Source organism: Lotus japonicus, chromosome 1 (genome assembly GCF_012489685.1).
Source record: "Lotus japonicus ecotype B-129 chromosome 1, LjGifu_v1.2".
NCBI lineage: Eukaryota > Viridiplantae > Streptophyta > Magnoliopsida > Fabales > Fabaceae > Lotus > Lotus japonicus.
This window is the reverse complement of record NC_080041.1, coordinates 26,672,051-26,690,408: the sequence shown is the minus strand read 5'-3', so window position 1 is coordinate 26,690,408 and position 18,358 is coordinate 26,672,051. Positions and strand designations below refer to the sequence as shown.

Genomic DNA, 18,358 nt, shown 5'->3' with positions numbered 1-18,358 from the left:
TAGGCAGAGCTCTTTTCCATAGGCAAATTTTGTCATGGTACTCGTAATTTTGTAATGTTCACTAGATCTCTTTTTCTTATTCTGATTTGATGATTATAAAATAATTTTTTATACGTACACATTTGAAAAGTTTAATTATATATTCAATACGTTTGTTTACGTGACATTAAGTTTCTGACTGTCACTGCGATCAGGATAGAAGCTTCACCTTTGGTACTGTTGTTGTGGAACACCACATGACATGATAGTATCAGTAGTTGAATCGGGGCATGGTAGAATTCAAAGTAATCATATTTTTAAACGCAATATCAATTGTTCAATCTTCAATCTCAGCTCGTGTCCCTTACCTTTCATTGCCTTTTCCGTTTGGCCTTCAAATTTTTTTTTTAAACTCCAAAAATATATAGCTTTATGTTATTTTTTTTTACATCGAAAAATGTAGCTTTGTGTTATTATCTTTGGCAAATTTTAGTTTCAAAAAAAAAATTCTTTGGCAGATTTTAAATCACAATCACCCAATTCATTTTTAACCTCAAACCAATTTTTATTTCCACTCACTAAATTTTTACTTCTACATTCACTCATATCACTTTTAACCCAAAACTCCAAACTATGTTATCATATTACAACCAATCCGCTTTGACATATTTTACAAACCTACATTCACTTAAACTCTATTTTTAAAACTGAAATCTAAATACATATTAGTTTGTTTAATTAGTGATTGGCATCTAGGTAGGTTTAAATTTATTTTTTGAGAAGTTACTAAAAGTAACCTTGGCGAGGGGTTTAGAAAGCTTGGAAAAACTGTGTTACATTAGAATCGAGATGCAGTGGGAAGCATATTCTATGAATAGATAGAATACACCGTGAATTGTCGTTGCTTTTCTAAACACATCACATATTGGGTATTCCCTTCATGAAAGTGATCAGTAGTGGAGACCGGAGGCGGAGAGTATGGGCCTGGAGAGCCACAATCTTGATTATAAAGTAATACTACCTTAACTTTATATATCTTTTATATTTTTGGGAATAAAAGTTTGTGTGAGCTCCTTTTCCGTCACCATTATGAGTCAGGACATGTCTTCAAAATTAAATCTTGACTAAAAGCGGTACTTATATAATATTTATCGACACAACTCTCACATTAACAACGGAGTTCAAACACACAACTTTCCTTCTAAGAAGAAATGATATGTCCTTACAAACTATCTCAATATATTTAAGATTTTATTTGTGCTAACTTTTAGATAGTAAGAAATTGCTAAAATATTTGACGGACACAGTCCCGTCATGAGGTTAGAAGGGTAGAGTGAAGACAACACACATAATAGTGTCTATTTCCAACAGAAATGGTTCATAGCGCTTGGTGTAATAAATTAGCTGCTGTGCTTCTTTCTGCATTGGTCCCATAACATTTACATACCTTGTCCCCCCTCAACAATCTATCTTTAGTTTATGCATCTAAGTTCCAATAATGGATAGGAGATGAGGTTAGACCTACCCCCCACAAGCTACTCCAGTACCCAATCATATTAGCATTGAATTCTCGGTTATTTAGCTTTTTCCTCCTACCTCCTGAATCAAATTAAAGTATCAACTATCAATGATATTTTCAGAGAGCCAAAAGGGTCAAAGTTTGTAATGTATGGAAATATTTCTTAAACGGGGGAAACATGGATTCATATATTACTAACATTGAGTTGAATCCAAATCCTTGAGAAATCAACTCATGATTACTAATACTAGTAATTAACATTGGTGCGCACAATGAATTTTAGCCACTTCTTGTTTTTTTTAAAAAGCCAACCATTTTAAATTGAAGTTATGTTAAAAAAGGCTTAATCCAGTTTTTGGTCCCCAACCTTTGTCATAAATATGGCTTTAGTCCCTCGTCGGAGTAAAGGTGAGGATTGGTCCCCAGTTTTTTGCAAAATCATTGGTTTTGGTCCTTCCGGCCGATTGGGTCAACGCCGGAGCTCCGGCAGCTGATGTGGCCCTTGCCACGTCAATTAGTGAGGTCCAGATGGCTTTTTTTTTTCTTTTTCATTTTAAAAAAAACCTAATGAATTTAAAAAAAATAAAATTGAAAAAAATAAAAAATCTTAAACAGAAACCCAATTTTATCTTCATCTTCAACATTTCTCAGATCAAGAAGCCCCACCCCAGATCATTCTCAGATCATTCTTCATCTGCAACTGAAACTCAACCTTCACCCCCACCCCCAAACCGCAACTCCACCCCAACCCCTCACCTGCAACCAAAACCCCAACCCCCCACTCCTCATCTCCACCCTCTGTGGCAGATCAAGAAGCTGATCTTCGAACCTTCGATATGGTGGCTTGGTGATGCAAGCTTTGATCGAAGGAGAGATGAAGGTCGTGGTGGCTTGGTGCGGTGAGGGTTTGTCAAACGCGCACCACCGCCACGTTTGTGCTCTGAAATCGCGCCGCCACCATCATCTTCATGGAGGCCAGCCACCGTAGTGTCCAGATCTGGGTTGGGGCTTTAGGGATGGGGTTTCGATTGGATCTGGGTTGGGGCTTTGAGGATGCCATAGCCATGGTCTTTTGATAGTGAATAAAAGGTTGGATTTGTGGGAATGGGTTGTTAAAAGTTGCGATTTTGAGGAAGAATCAGTGGCTGTTGCTACTGGTCTTGTGGAATTTGATCACATTTACTCTTGGAGACATGCTTACATCTACGCACATCACTGTCTCTTCTTCTTCCTTCCTTCTAAAGTTCTCATCTTTTTTGAGTTTCATTATTTGGGTCTTCATCAATTTGCATAATCGTAGCAGTTTCTGGGATTCTTTTTCATTTTCATTTTTTTTAAAATCATGGGTATTCAGGTTTGGTTCATTAACTTTGAGGCCAAGTGCGTATTGGTAAATCATTTTGTTGTTGTATTGGAAAATCTTCACGTGGTTAGATTTATTCAGTGTAGTCCAACTGCTGTAATTTGCATCCAACTTCTTCAGTGTGCTGAAGCAACACAATTATTATTGAATCAACCTTCTGCATAGAAAAACAATTGCTTTTCTTTTTTATGTTGACCTAATTTCTAAATCAATTTAAAAAATGTATTAGTAAAATATTTATATTTAAAAAAATTAATGTTTTAATTTTTTTAAATGAAAATGAAAAAGAAAATCCAGCGAGGCTCATTAATTGACGTGGCAAGGGCCACATCAGTTGGCGGAGCTCCGGCATTGACCCAATCGGCCGGAAGGACCAAAACCAATCATTTTGCCAAAAATTGGGGATCAATCCCCACCTTTACTCCGGCGAGGGACTAAAGCTATATTTATGACAAAGGTTGGGGACCAAAAACTGGATTAAGCTTATGATAATTGGATGCTTTTAAACACTCTGGATGAGGTTTTAGAATTAACGTTGTATGCTTTCAACTCATCTACCATAGTGGGTGTTATCCCAAAAGATTAGAACAAGGGTCTCTTTATTCTTCGGGTCTTCGCAGAACGGAGTAGAACACTTAGCAGTCATTGACTTAAAATAATTAGCTCTTGCAAGATTTCCCTTTCTGCTCGTACGAGTCGATGTAGGGAATAAAGACTTTGCCACTCGAGTGGTCTCTCGAAGGGTTAACAACCTTTAAAAGTATGCTTACAATTGAACACGCCAAAGAGGTGGATGAATAATTTGTAAGGGACGAACCCAAGAGCTTGACTAAGGTCAAGGCCCTCATGGATGCCAAACCGTTCAAATGCAATTGGGATGGGGCCTCTCTTAAGTTCTTCAACACATCCAACTCAAAGCTGGTAAAGGGGATACAAACATCAAGAATGGTGAACATGTAGAAATGGCCCAATTTCGAACACAAACCTCACATGCGATCTTCCGGTCATGGAACTTCAATGTTAAACTCGTTCTCCCCCCAACCTTCTTCATCAGCCTGATGTACTCCCTCAGGGGCGCAACATATTTCCCCATGAAATCGTGGCTGATTAACAGAACTTTTGGCTTAATCCAACTCGAAGCAGGTTAGCAACATGTAAAAGGGTTTTGTACCGTACATGAAATCTTTGGAGACGACGCAGAAGAACGCTTAGAACCCATAAAAAAGCTAGAGTTGAATGAGAGCGAAGGAATCACAAATCATTGTTAACAACAAGGGAACCTCTACACCAATTTAGAAAGCAACTCTCAAGGTCCAAAAAATGCCCTAAACATCAAAAGAGACACCTTTGCCAGACGCTCTTCACAATGATGTCTGAGACCCAGAATGTCTCAAAATATCCAAGCAGACAATAGGAAAGGAGACGTCTGGCAACCCGAGGTTTATTCTATGTTTGTCGAGTCCTTTTCGTCTTTTTCTTTTACTTTTTGAGTCCTATATTGAGTTTTGAGTCAAGTTGAGCCATTTTTTACTGCATATTTTCATCTGCATTAGTTTAGGTGTTTTTAGTTTACTTATATGATCTTTTTATTAGTTTACTTAGAGATTAATTCCTATGGTCAGGTTTGAGCTGGAATCTTATGAGATTATGGATGTTGATGGTCTTTTAGGGTTTTATTTGCCGCATTGAATGAAGTGTTGCAGAATCATTGTGATTAATGAGATGTTTCCATGAGTTACATTGTTGTTTTGATGGGTTCTTGATATTCTTTCAAGGTTGGATATGATTTTGATGGCTAATGATGATGGTTGAAGGCCAAGTAAAAAGCCATGATGATAGGAGAAGAATCAGATGAGTCATGCATGTGCGCAATGTATTGCCACACACATGTGTGGCAGCACTGTATGAAGGAAAGAAAAAAAGCTGAAGGCCACGCATGTGCGTCACTAGGCCATGCACATGCGGGGCAGCATGACCTGATGGCTGCAGTTTTACGTTTTGCCCACGCAGAGGCCACGCACATGCGTGGATGGTCGCTGAAAAATCTATAAATAGAGATTTTGTCATTTCTTTTAGGAATCTTGTACTTTTGTGAACAAAACTTAGAAGTTTAGGTTCTTGGAGCTTGTGAGAGGCTTCTTGGCACTTTTGTTTCAAGTTTTTGTTCTTTTAATCTTGCATTATTTCCCTAGCCGTGCTTGGCTAGTTTACCTTTTTACTTTGGGTGATATGAACCCTAGCTTTGATTATGTTTTGAACTTCTGAGTTTCTTATATGAATTGAGTTTCCTTTCCATGTATCCTTTCCCTAATTCAATATTCTCTTGAGTGCGCATACAAGTGTTTTGCTTTCTTCTTGCACAACTGTAGTTGGTAAGGATTAAGGAACCTAGGATTAGATTGGTTTGTTTGTTATCACTTAGGTATAAGGGTAGGAACTTATTGTGTTGGCTTGAACTTATAAACTTCGTTCTTCAATTAAATTTACTAAGTACTAAGTCATTAGATTTGGCAAATGAGATTGAATGAAATAAGGTATAACAAGTAAAGGTAGAGGCTATAGCATCATGGAAAGAGGTTCTAAAATTCATATAATAACTTGGCTGTGAGAAACATAATTGGACTAAGTGGAACTTTTCCCAGGATACTTCTCTCTTTGAATTACAATTCTAACTTTTGATTACAAGTGTTTTTACACACAACAAAACTTCAACCTTATATTGTTTTTTCTTTTTACAATTGTGAACACTAAATTCCTTGAACAATTTGATAAACAGCTATCTCTGTGATTCAATATATTTATATTACAATTCGCTTGCGGATTGACTATCAACGTCCATTGTCAGCCTTTGGACCAACAATGGATTAGCCTACAAGGAAATTCTACAAGCTAAGTTTTTAACTTTCGCTATGCCCAAATATGCAAACATAGGGAAATAGCATGAAGGTTGAAGGGCTTACCATGATCATAGAGGGATAGATCTTGGAGGAGAAATTGCTAAATACGTCCTGGGTTGGTAAGATGACGACATCAAAAGTAGAACACAAAACAAATATGGTAAGAGCAAGGAAAAGAAAAATAACGCTCAATCGCTGAAAGGAAACTATTCACCTCCCAAGAAAGGGAAAATGCAATCTTTCGTACCTTGCGAATCATCATTGTGCCACCTTTAGGATGTTTTGCCAAAGAACTCCTCATCAGTCAAAATGCTAAGCACAAACGCCTTCTCTCATTAACGGTCAAAATGTGACAAGACACACCTCTTCGCATTCCAAAGTACCTCAGACAACAAGTCAATATATGAGGTTGGAGCCTATGAAAAGACTGAATTGGTTGTAATCATCTCGGGCATATGTCTTAAGAGCTTTTAAACTCATCTCAGATCACGAGTATACCAATGGAGGCAGACTAAACATCTCGTTGCTTCGGACTAAAGACTGTCTTGGATCTTGACATAAGTATATTGTAATGCCTTAGATACTCGAAATGTAGAGAAAATGTTACCAAATAAAATGGCTATGCTCATGAGAATGAGAATTCATAATTAAGGTCATATATATATACTTTTACGAGATGATATTTGTTATATAACAATATCATATCCACACTTGTTTCTTCCCAATTTGTTACAACCCTACGTATATATACATGTTAAGGATATACACTCCTCAAGTACACACTATATGCTTTGCCCTAATCTTTATTTCTCTTTTAGTCTTGCTGACTTGAACGTCAGAGTGCCTTGTAGATACCCACCTACGACAATCAGTTGTCAAATACAAAAAGAATAAAATGCTTCTACACAATAGCAGTCTAATGAAACAGTCATACCACCTTATTCATATCCTATACTCAAATTTGGTATTTCATTACCCGAACACATATGCTTACAAATAACATTAGTAAAGCAGAACAAGTTTTTTATAGTTATTAATAAGAATAAGGTTTACTCATATGAATAAGCCAAACTAATCTAAGGAACCTCATATATAGTTAAAAGTTTGTTTGGTGATCTGATCTATGGCCTGTGCCTCTGGCTGATTTTGCAGGATTACAGCAACAAAAACTTGTCAATATTCGGATTTGGACTCTTATAACGTTGTACGCTTCCCTTATGGTTCCATACCGTTAGAGACATAACATGCATGTTTTCAACCACAGAAAATGTTAAATATGAATTAAATAGTGTTTCAATGAAGACAAAAGACAATTACCCTTTCCATTCTAGTTCTAATCCATCCTAAATGGAGATCAACAGAAAAGTAATTAGATACTTTTATCCCTTACTTACTGGAGCAGTTCTGCCGTCGCACAATTTTTAGGCAACGAATACTGCTACCTTGTTTATCAATAGTGTTATTTCTTCAACAGCAAGTTTGTCCTTCGTTTAAAAAAAGTTATGACAATGAAACATGAATAACTCTAAATCATTATAATGTTTTTTGTGAAATTTTCGGACAACTATATTTATAGCAAGGTTTAGAAAAATAAGGATAGATACAATTAATGAAAAATAAAATTACATAAATTTACATCATTATTAACCGTAAATAAATTTACATCATTATTAACCGTGTAAATAAGTTTTTTGAACAAACATCTAAATATGTTTCACAATCTTTATTTTTGTTTTCTTAACTTAAATTCAATTAACTATGTTGTGATAAAATAATGAAATTAATTGAATGAAATGTATTTGAATTTTTTTTCATTAACCTGTTTGGGGTACGGTGACAGTTTCTCCCAACATCTGACTTTTTTGAGATAGAGACATCCGAGATGACTTAGCTAACAAACATGTCGTCCTAGATGAGGCTGAGCGGCATGACTATGACTCATTTAGTAACACTTATGCAAGGCTGTCTAGGGGAAACAAGGATCTCGGATGACCTTCTACAGAGCTTCCTAAAGACTTAGAAAAAGAACCATGAAGTACATCATGTGTGGTCATTTATTCATGTATGCATTATTACTCATTATGCAAACTTACAACTTTTTTAGACTACAAGATTCTCACTTTGTTCTCTCATTGACTCGAACGTAAAAATGTCTTTTGCGGTTACAACCTCTGTCGTGTCAGCGCAGCTCCCTTGTATCAGATGAGTCATTCTAACCCTGCACCACCACCTGAAACAAAGAGGTTTAGACAATCAAATTCCAAAATGAAGTAAGAACAATTATTTGAAAAAAATTGTTTTTGCCTCCTCTAAAATTAGTAAATCATTATACCATTAACTAGAAATAATACCCGTGCGTTGCACGAGGTTTATTTACACTATTTTTTTAATATAGTATAAAAATTATTACAGTGTAATTAAATTTTTTTTGTATTAGTATTAAATTAATTTTAAAAACTGGTTGTAATATATTTTATTGATTTGGGTTCTCTGTTTTTAGGTTTATTATTGTGGTTTCAACTGCAGAGGTGCTGATTTATCATATATCCGGTTGTAAACATTGATACTCAATTATTGTCCCCATATGTTATTCTATTTTTCAAGTAATAAGGTTTTGGCTTAATTGCACTTTTGGTCCCCCAACTTTGGCCTTCTTGCAAAAATTATCCCCAAACTTTAAAATTAGCAAAAAACGTCCCTAACGTTTACACCCGGTTGCAAAATTGGTTTTCCGTCCAATTCCATCCAATATTTAACGGAATGTTCCTCAAAAAATTAATTAAAAAATTTAGTATCTGAAACATTCATCATCTTCATATTAAAAACCCAGAAATTCAAAAACTCAAACTCAAATTCACAATCTTCCCAACAACAAACCCATATTAAATTCAACCACAAAAATTTTCAGAAATAAAACCAATACTCCTTTTCCCTCACCCAAATTCAAAAATTCAAAAATATTGTTAAGAGGTGGGGTTTTGACATGCACCAAAGAAGAGGAGGTGGGGTTTTGACCTGGAATTTTGACCCACCTCCATTGAACCCAAATCTGAATCTTCCATAGACCACCCCGCCGCTCCTTGTCGTCACCGAAGCACCACCGCCGCTCCTCTTTGAATCCTCCATCTCCATCTCTCTTCCTCCCTCGATCCTACTCTCTTTCTTTGCATGCTTTTGTGGTTTGGAGTAGAGATGAAGAAGGCATAGGAGTAGATACGCGACGGCGGTGGTCGGTGACTGAAGAGCTTCAACAGAGGTGGTGATGGCGCGGCGCTTCGTGGATTGGAGATCCACGTAAAGGAGGCGCTTCGAACCCAGAGGTGATGGTGGCGGCGCGGTTTGGTGGTGATACTGCCAGATCTAGATTTTGAAGAAGAGGAGGAAGTGGTGGCAAATGACTCTAGCGAAAGAAGGAAGTTGTTTCGAAGAAGAAGGTGGTGGTGGTGGTGCTGGATCTAGATTCCCACATATCTGACCTCAAATCCTAAAAATGTACTCTGATTTCTTTGAGTGAAAGGAGAATGGAAAGGATTTGCTTTTTTATGTAAGGTGTTTGATGGTGACTAGGTTTGAGGAGATTGATTTTTTTTTTTCTGGAATTTTTTCAGCTTTATGTTGAAGATGGTGATGAAGATGTTTGAAGAAGATGAACATTCATCAATTTTTAGGTTTTTGTTTTATTTTCTTATTTTTTTTATTTTTATCCCAGAATTCGTTAAATATTGGATGGAATTGGACGGAAAACCAATTTTGCAACCGGGTGTAAAAGTTTGGGGACGATTTTCGCAGGAATGCTAAAGTTGGAGGAACAAAAGTGCAATTAAGCCTAAAGTTTTAATGTAAGTTCACTACAAAAAAAGTAATTTTTAGTGGCATTGATATTGTTAAATTGTGGCATTTAATAAATGTCACAAGTGTTATTATTGGCATTTACCTTAAGTGCCTCTATTACAGGTGCCACAACTTGGTTTGTGGCATTTTTTTCTTAAATGCCGGTTTTGTTGCACACTGCAATTACTGGCACCTTTTAAATGCCACAAAATTCATCAACGGTGGTATTAGACTAAAATTTTATTGGCATCTTTTGAATGCCACAATATATATACACAAAATCCAAATTAGGTGTTACTCCTCAGTCCTCACACTCAGTATTGAAATTACAAATAAAATGAATATTAATAAATGTTGAATTTTCAATAATTGATTATCCATACACATTTTTTTCTAGCACAAATCATGGATAGAATTAGACCAGCAACAGTTCCCATGCAATCTCATAGACACAATGGATAGATTAAGTCAAATTTAAACCAGAGTCAACAAAACTAAACACATAAAAGATTGCTATAATCTAGTATCTGTTAAAATTGCCACATGAATTTTTTTGCTTGAAACTACATAGCCTCAAAAGCATAGTAGAACACAAACAACTACAATGTTCCCTTCAATAATCTCTCTTCAAAGAATTATTCTTATAAACAAAAAAACTAACTATATCAATACCTAAGAAATGAAAAATAGCATTGAAAGCAAAAAAGGATTCTCATCAGCTTTGCTCACTATATGTCTTTCCTAGCAAGTACTTTGTCAAAATTGGTATTGGAAGGATTTGCATAGAACATAAAAACTTATTATTATTTAATCATCATTAAGATAAAGAAGTCCAACATTCCTCTGCTATAAAAAAATTCAGAACTTTTAATACCTCAGAAGCAGGTTCTTTGCAACAGGCTCCTGCATCATAAACACAGAGGAAGTTATGTGTTAGACATTAGCATTATGGGTTGAGTTCTCCTACTTTCTTTTATCAAATATATAAACAGTCCAGACATGGAGGGAGTTATGTTGATATGTCTATTGCTGACTAACCGTTGAATAAATAGAAAAAGAATGTCATAAGAAAGATCTTTTAGTTAGCCATACTGCTTCAGCAGGACCGTGATGTTTTAGGCCTTCCAAAGAATGCATCAGTGAGAATATCTCATTGGAAGTAATATGGTTTGTTTGGGGCCAATGGGAAGAGAGAGTTAGCACTAATGAAGCTTCTTACTTGGAACATAACAAGTAAACAACATGATAGTGAATAAAGTTCAATAAGAATCATTTCTAAATCAAATCTACTGTCATTAAAATCACATATAATTGGAATGACAACACAAGCAAGTGACAATTAAATGAGATGAGAGAGCAGAAAAGCTTACATCAGAGGCTTTGCTGATGAGCAGATAACTCTTTGTTTTCAACTATTGCCATTATTGAATTCGAATAAGATAATTCATGACCTAATCCTGGACTTCTTTTTATCTAGATTTCATCTGAAACCACTAAACAGTTTCTTTTCCTTCTACTAGATAGGAAGAGAAATCATTATAAATCAAACTATGTAGCATCAAATTAAAACAAATCTAACAATGGAGAAGCAAAAGATAGATGGAAACAACATATTGCAATGATTAGTATTTAGTAGTGCCAATTGAAACTAGAACTTGCATAAGGTATCTCAAAACACAGTATGTCTATGGGAACAAATTAAAAAAGCTGCATCTATGGAATATTTACTTAATGACAACATTCAAAACACTATATAGTATATTAATCGTGGCTTACCTTCTTGGTTGCTTGACCAAAACCTTTGAACCTGCACCATTTACCATTTGAATGGTTGCAATAAAGATGAAAGTCAAACAATTGAGAATAGTTCTGATTTCTATGTACAAGGAAAAATGAGCACAACAACCAAATGAATAATCAAAGGAATTCATTGGAACTGACCTCACAAGTGGAAGAACTAGAATGTCGATGAAGATGATTTGCCGCAGTCGTTGAGATGCCACAGGCCAAACTTTCTCCCGGCGATCCAACTCTTGGCGTTGATGATGATGATTTGGAACTTTTTCCGTATGGATCTTCCAACGCCCGGTGACGAACGCGACGTTTACGAGCGGAGATGGAGCACACTCTGAGTGTGCGACAACTTCCTTGTGATTCGGTTGCAGACAACTTCAGATTCAAATTCCATGCCACCAGAAGCCATAGTTGATCATCAAAGCGAAGAAGATAAGCCTTAACAAAAAAGTTACCCATGGAAAATAATTTGGAAACCTTGCTCATATGAACTCATATTCACACCAGATCATATCATCCACTAGTTCATAAATCAATTCTTTACAGCAAACTAAATCTAGATTTGACAATACAATATTTCATCAAATTTTAGTTAAGGAGTTATACAATGCAAATCAGGAACAGAACAAATGGAGAATCTATTTGAGAAAGAAAGAGTGAATTGATAGAACTGTACCTCAGATAGATAATATATTTGAGCTGGAATTGAAACCCTAAGTCAACCATTTCCAAATTAACAACACGAAAACAGAGAATTGAAATTGCTTTCAACCCAAATTTCTGAAGAATAGAAAAAGATTCAACCGCTTAGAGTTTTGTTTCTTCAAAATCATAAGATGGCGATAGTGCTATGTTCGATGCAATGAATTGAGAATCAGTGATCAAATGCAAGAAAGATTGAATCAGAAGAATACCTGCTTCACAAGGTTTAACCTATGTGTTCAATTGGTAGAAAATGGATCTAGAATTGCGATCAAAGGGAGCAAATCCAACGAGTGGCAGAACAGATCCGGCGAGGTGTGGTGTGTGGCTACGATGGAGATGGAGCGGTGGTCGCTCGACGGCGGCGAAGGTTGCTTCACAATGCTCGAGCTTGACGAACGATTGGCGAGGACGACGATGGCTGTTGCGTTGCGACACAAAGCTTCCGCGAGCGTTCGTGGATCAGAAGAAACAGTTTGGGAGAAACGGTGTGAATCGCGTGAGCGAGAGTGAAAGAAACAAGTTTTTGTTTTTCCTTTTTCGTTTAAAAATCTGAAACTGTGTGAGTTAAAGTTAACAAAAAAGAAATAATATATTAAAATTGAAAAGAGTTATTTGTGGCATTTAAGTGAAATGCCACTTCGGAAAATTGCTACCAAATAGCTGCTAATTAGCTAGGAATGAATTTTTAAACTAGTGGCATTTAAGTTAAGTGCCACTTCAGAAAATTGCTGCCAAATGGCTGCCAATTAGCTAGATATGTGTTTTTAAATTACTGGCATTCTACTTAAATGCCAGAATAAAATTTGTTTGTGGCACTTTTTGGTAAATGCCACAAATTTAGTGCCACTAAAAACAAGTTTTTTTGTAGTGGTTATAATAAAATATATTTTTTTTATAATTTTTATCCACAATAAAATAATTTTAACTTTTTTTTGAACTTGAAATAATTTTAACTTAAAAATTATAATAAGTTATAATTTTAGTATCGTAAAATATTATTTAGTAAATTTAAATTTATTCAACTTTTGTTATAAATATTTTTCTTTATTATGCTTCCTCAAGTTATTTTTACTTCTATATAATAGATCAAAAATCATATTAATTTTTTTTTCAAATAATATACACATTCGATATAGTAATAATAATATCTTATAGAGACATTTTTTTTAATTTTCAACTATTTTTTCGATATTAATTATTAATAAATATTTTTTTATAAGTAATAAATAGTAATAAGTTTTATTTTTTATTTTTTTAAAATTTCTCAACTTATGATTAATAACTAATAAGATTTATAATTTTTATTCACAATAATGTAAAGAATATAAACAAATTATTATTAACAATCTATTATTGTCATTAATGTAAGGTAGTCAATTTCAATTATTACTAGATATAAAACCCGTGCGTTGCACGGGTGTTTTTACAATTTTATCAACATAATATAAAATTTATTATAGTTTAAAAAAAATAAACATTTTTACTTATAAATTATAATAAAATAAAAATAATTGTGTTAAAACATTTCATTATGAGTATTAGAGTTTTCTTTAAACAATTAATACTATTCAAATTTAATAATTAACATTATTATAATTTTAAAAATTTAAAAATAAAATAAATTATAAAGTGCATTTCAAATATTTTCAATTAATAAGTTTTAATCTCACCAAATAAATTATATCAACATTTTCTTATACTTTTTATCAACAATTAATTAAATTTAACTTTAATAATTACAATAAATTATAATTTTAATATTTTAAAATATTATTTAGTAAAATAATTAATTTTTAATTTTATCCTTAATTATTTTTCTCTGTTATACTTCTTTAAGTTGATCTTTTTTACTAATATATAATAGATTAAAATTTTTAATTGAATAAATTTCTGAAAAAAATACACACACGTCATACTTTTTTGACATCCACGTCATACTTAGTAATGTTAATTTTAAAAATATTTTTATAAATTATTGCGGCATTTTTTAATTTTAAAACTATTTGCTAGTAATTTTTTATTAATAAAATTATTTAATTTTAATTATAAATAATGTTTCCATATAAAAATATTGTTTAATAAAATTTTATTCTAAATATCATCTTGTGTATACTCTATACACTTTTTAATGTATATAAAAAGATATTCTAAAAGACTTAAATAATTATAATATATTAATTTTTTATGTTTGTAAAATTATTTTATAAAATAACACAAAACAACATTATAATAATCTATATTAAACAACACATGTAACTATTAAAAAAAATTATAAGTATATATGTACGAAGAGTATTTAATCATTGACTATTTCTGATATTTCATATATTTATTTTATATAAATTTAATTTTTTTCTCAAGTTGAGGTCAATAATTAATATTTTAACTACATATGTTTAAATTTTTTATCATATTATATTTAGCTTTTACTTAAATATATAGGAAATTTTATAATTAATATATAAATAATTATAAAAATGAAGATAAATAACTTTATAAATATATTATTTAATGTTGGTAGTTGAATAGTTGTTGACATTACAATTTTTTCAGTTTTAATTTTATTATTTAATATATTTATTGCAAATGAAATTCTTTATTTTTAATGTATTTTAATGTAGAGGTAGGAATTGTTTGATGTATTTAATGGAAAAAACTCAAGTCTCCTTTACATATATATATAGATAGAATTTTTTGAATTTTAAAATTATTTTATGTAAATTATTTGCTAATAAATATTATTTTCTTATTTAATTTAATTTTTAATATTTGTAAAATACAAAATTCAAGGAAATTTTAAGTTTATGAATGTTTTTATTTAATGGTAGTAGTTGAATAGTTTTTCACAATATATATTATTTTAATTTTAGTTTTATTATTGTTTAATATATTTATTACAAAGTTTTGTATTTTTTTGGTTGCTTTTAATACACACTTGAGTTTTGCTTATGTATTTAATGCAAAAACTCAAGTGTGCTTTACATATATATATAGATTATTTTTTAAAAATTCACCTCAAGTTGTAATGAATAATTAAAATTTAAATAATTTAAATATTTCATTTTAAATAAGAGAAATTCAAAAGTTTTAAATTTTAATATTTACTTTTAAATATGAAAAATTGAAAATTTTAACAATTAATAATTAATATAATGAATAATAAAGTTGATGTAGTTTTTATTTTAGTTTTCAATTTTTTTTATTTAATGTTTTTAATTTAAAATAAATTTACTATTTTTTATGTGTTTAATGTTATTTTTTCAAGTCTGCTTTACATATGTATATAGATATATATATATATAGAAAATTTTTTTATTTTAAAAGTATTTTATCTAAATTAATTATTAATAAATATTATTTTGTTTTTAATTTTGATTTTTTAAATTTGTTAAATGCAAAGCTCAAGTCAATTTTAAGTGTATGAATGTTGTTATTTAATATAAGTAGTTGAATAGTTTTTTATAATACAAATTTTTTCAGTTTTTAATTTATTAAATTATATATTTTTTAATGTATTTAATATAAAATTATGTGAGCTTTTATGATTTAATGCATTTATTGCATGTAAAAAGCACAAGTGTGCTTTACATATATATATATATATATATATAGAAATTTTTTTATTTTAAAAGTATTTTATCTAAATTAATTATTAATAAATATTATTTTGTTTTTAATTTTGATTTTTTAAATTTGTTAAATTCAAAGCTCAAGTCAATTTTAAGTCTATGAATGTTGTTATTTAATATAAGTAGTTGAATAGTTTTTTATAATACAAATTTTTTCAGTTTTTAATTTATTAAAGAGTAAAATACACTTACCCCCTCAAGGTTTGCTAGAAAAACACTCCACCCCATTCTTATTCAAAATATACACTCCACCCCACTCATTTTATCATGTTAACTCCATCCAAAAGATGCTAATGGAATATTCCATTCAAATCAAAATTATTTAATGTAAACTTATTTTTCCATTTCTTTTTTTTTCTGGTTATTTTTTATTTTATTTTTTTCAAAAAAAAACCTCACTTTCAAATAAAAATCGTTTAACGTCAGTTCCATTTAAAAAAAAAACGTTAGTTTCAACAAAAAATAATATAACATCACAATTACTAGTAATACCCAGTTTATAAAGGATTTTTATAAATAGTGAATTATATAAAAATATTTCGAAATTAATTTCATACTAATTAAAATTTCACCAAATAAATACTAATTAAATTTCTTTTTCCTAGATTTATAAAAAAATGTTGCTTATGAATTCATTGAGTAATGTATGGATATTATTTAATAAAATTCTCTTATCATATATCAATAACATCCCTCATTTTCAATTACTAAAAGTAATATATACTTTAACATTTAACATGTTATAACCAACGCGATCATATTATCCAAATTAAATAATTAATTAAAATAATAATATAACTTTATATTCTTTTATGGAGTGGAAGTTTAACGTACTTTTACCATAAGTTTTAATTTAAAACTATTTCATACATATTTATTCTTGAATTATTTTATAAAATGGTTACTTTATATACCAGCTCCAACAGTATGTAAGCATTGAGAATATTTGTTTGGTCAAATATTAGAAAGTGACGTTTTTTTCTGAAAAAAAAAATAACCAGAAAAAAAAGGAAAAATAAGTTTACATTAAATAATTTTGATTTGAATGGAATATTCCGTTAGCATCTTTTTGAATGAGGTTAACTTATAAAATGAGTGGGGTGGAGTGTATATTTTGAATAAGAATGAGGTGGAGTGTTTTTCTAGCAAACCTTGAGGGGGGTAAGTGTATTTTACTCTTTATTAAATTATATATTTTTTAATGTATTTAATATAAAAGTATGTGGGCTTTTATGATTGGCTTAATTCCTCTTTACATCCCTCATGTTTCACGATTGTGCAATTTTGGTCCCCTTACTTTAAAACGAGCAATTTTAATCCCCAACGTTTGTGCCGTGAGCAATTTTGGTCTATCCGTTAATTTTCTAACGGCAGAGGCTGACATGGCTTTTATTAATTGAGCTGGCATTGTTAATTATTTCCAACTCATTATTTTTTTTTTCAGAAAAACTAAATACCACTTAAGAAGCATGTGCAAGTCACGTGAGGAAGCAAAGTGAAACTGAATTGGGGATAAATTCATCTGCTAATTGAACCCTAAAATTGCAATCGAAGGAATACTGCAGAGGAACAAAGTGGAAGCAATTGAAGTGGGAAAGAAAGAAATGAAGGTTGTTCCCATGGCACCCGAAAGCTCCATTTCGCCATCGACCTCCATGTGTGATGGACCTGTTTATTTGCGGTTGTGCTGTTCAATCACCCTTGATTACGCCGTGGTCGAAGGAAAATCCAGGAAGAAGGTTCTACGGCTGTGTGATTGGATTTCAAATCCGAGTTGTTTGGATTACCTCTGATTACCTCCTTGATTGAGCTTCTATGCTGCATTGGATGTCCCTTGTCTGGAAATTGAAAAATCAGAGTTGTTTCAGGCTGCTGTCTTCTCCTCATTTCGAAGGCCTGTGTATTTTAATGGGGCTGGAGTCGAATTATGTTCCTAATGTATCCACTGCTCTACTAATGATTTATGCACTGGTTTATTTCTCTGCACTGGTCTCATTGTTCTACTGCTGAATTCTGCATTGGTTTACTGTTTTCTGCACTGAGTTTTTTGCACTGGCAGCGAGGTTTTGTGGTTCAGCATCTATGCCACTTCAAGTTGATAATTTGGCACTTCATTGTGGTGGCCTCTCTCTTGTTTCTAGCCTGTTTTTGAAGTGCCCTGCTACTGCCACGTTTTAGTGTTGTTCTATTTGGGCTGCACAAATAGTTGGGTTTCTTACTGTTTTTGCTGTCATGTTTCTCTTGTAATTTTTTTTCTCTTTTTCTTGTACATATGAGGTTTTGAAGTACACCTAGTACTTCCTTATTATATATAGCCTTATATATTTTGGCTTATCTAAAAAAATGTTTGTGTAACTTTGTTAGAATCCTCTTTTGAATGCAAAATGAAGATGATCTTTTGGCTGAAGTCTCTTTTGAATGATTGAATTGGGCTATTGAATTTGGCATGACTGAATAAATATTGTCTTTGAATTTGTGATAATGCTTATGCATTCTCTTTTTAGCATCTAGTAGTGACTGCTTTATAAATCATGAGTTTCTTGACAGAATCATCAAGCCATGCTTGACAACCCACCACAACTTCAGATACTACTACCCCAAGTTATTGGACATACAGTAATGGTCAAAAGTGACATAAAAA

The 18,358-nt window shown here is 32.0% G+C and overlaps 1 protein-coding gene across 9 annotated transcripts; it reads right to left on the bottom strand.

Moving 5' to 3' along the window:
* Nucleotides 1-7,581: 7,581 nt before the first annotated feature.
* Nucleotides 7,582-12,639, bottom strand: LOC130734300 (uncharacterized). 9 transcript variants are annotated; one of them, XR_009017894.1, is made up of 6 exons: nucleotides 12,298-12,631; nucleotides 12,060-12,163; nucleotides 11,531-11,758; nucleotides 10,960-11,396; nucleotides 10,464-10,492; nucleotides 7,582-7,988 (listed from the first exon to the last, which is right to left on the bottom strand). XR_009017894.1 is itself a non-coding variant. In XM_057586649.1 (6 exons), the coding sequence occupies exons 2-6, from the start codon at nucleotides 12,107-12,109 to the stop codon at nucleotides 7,859-7,861; spliced, it is 468 nt and encodes a 155-aa protein (XP_057442632.1). In that variant the 5' UTR covers nucleotides 12,110-12,163; nucleotides 12,298-12,637; the 3' UTR covers nucleotides 7,582-7,858. The 9 variants fall into 9 exon arrangements, 3 of the variants coding, with proteins under 3 accessions (XP_057442632.1, XP_057442633.1, XP_057442634.1); XR_009017892.1 differs by having other exon boundaries at nucleotides 10,628-11,396; nucleotides 12,298-12,629; XM_057586649.1 differs by having other exon boundaries at nucleotides 11,366-11,396; nucleotides 12,298-12,637.
* Between the last annotated feature and the right edge of the window lie 5,719 nt (nucleotides 12,640-18,358).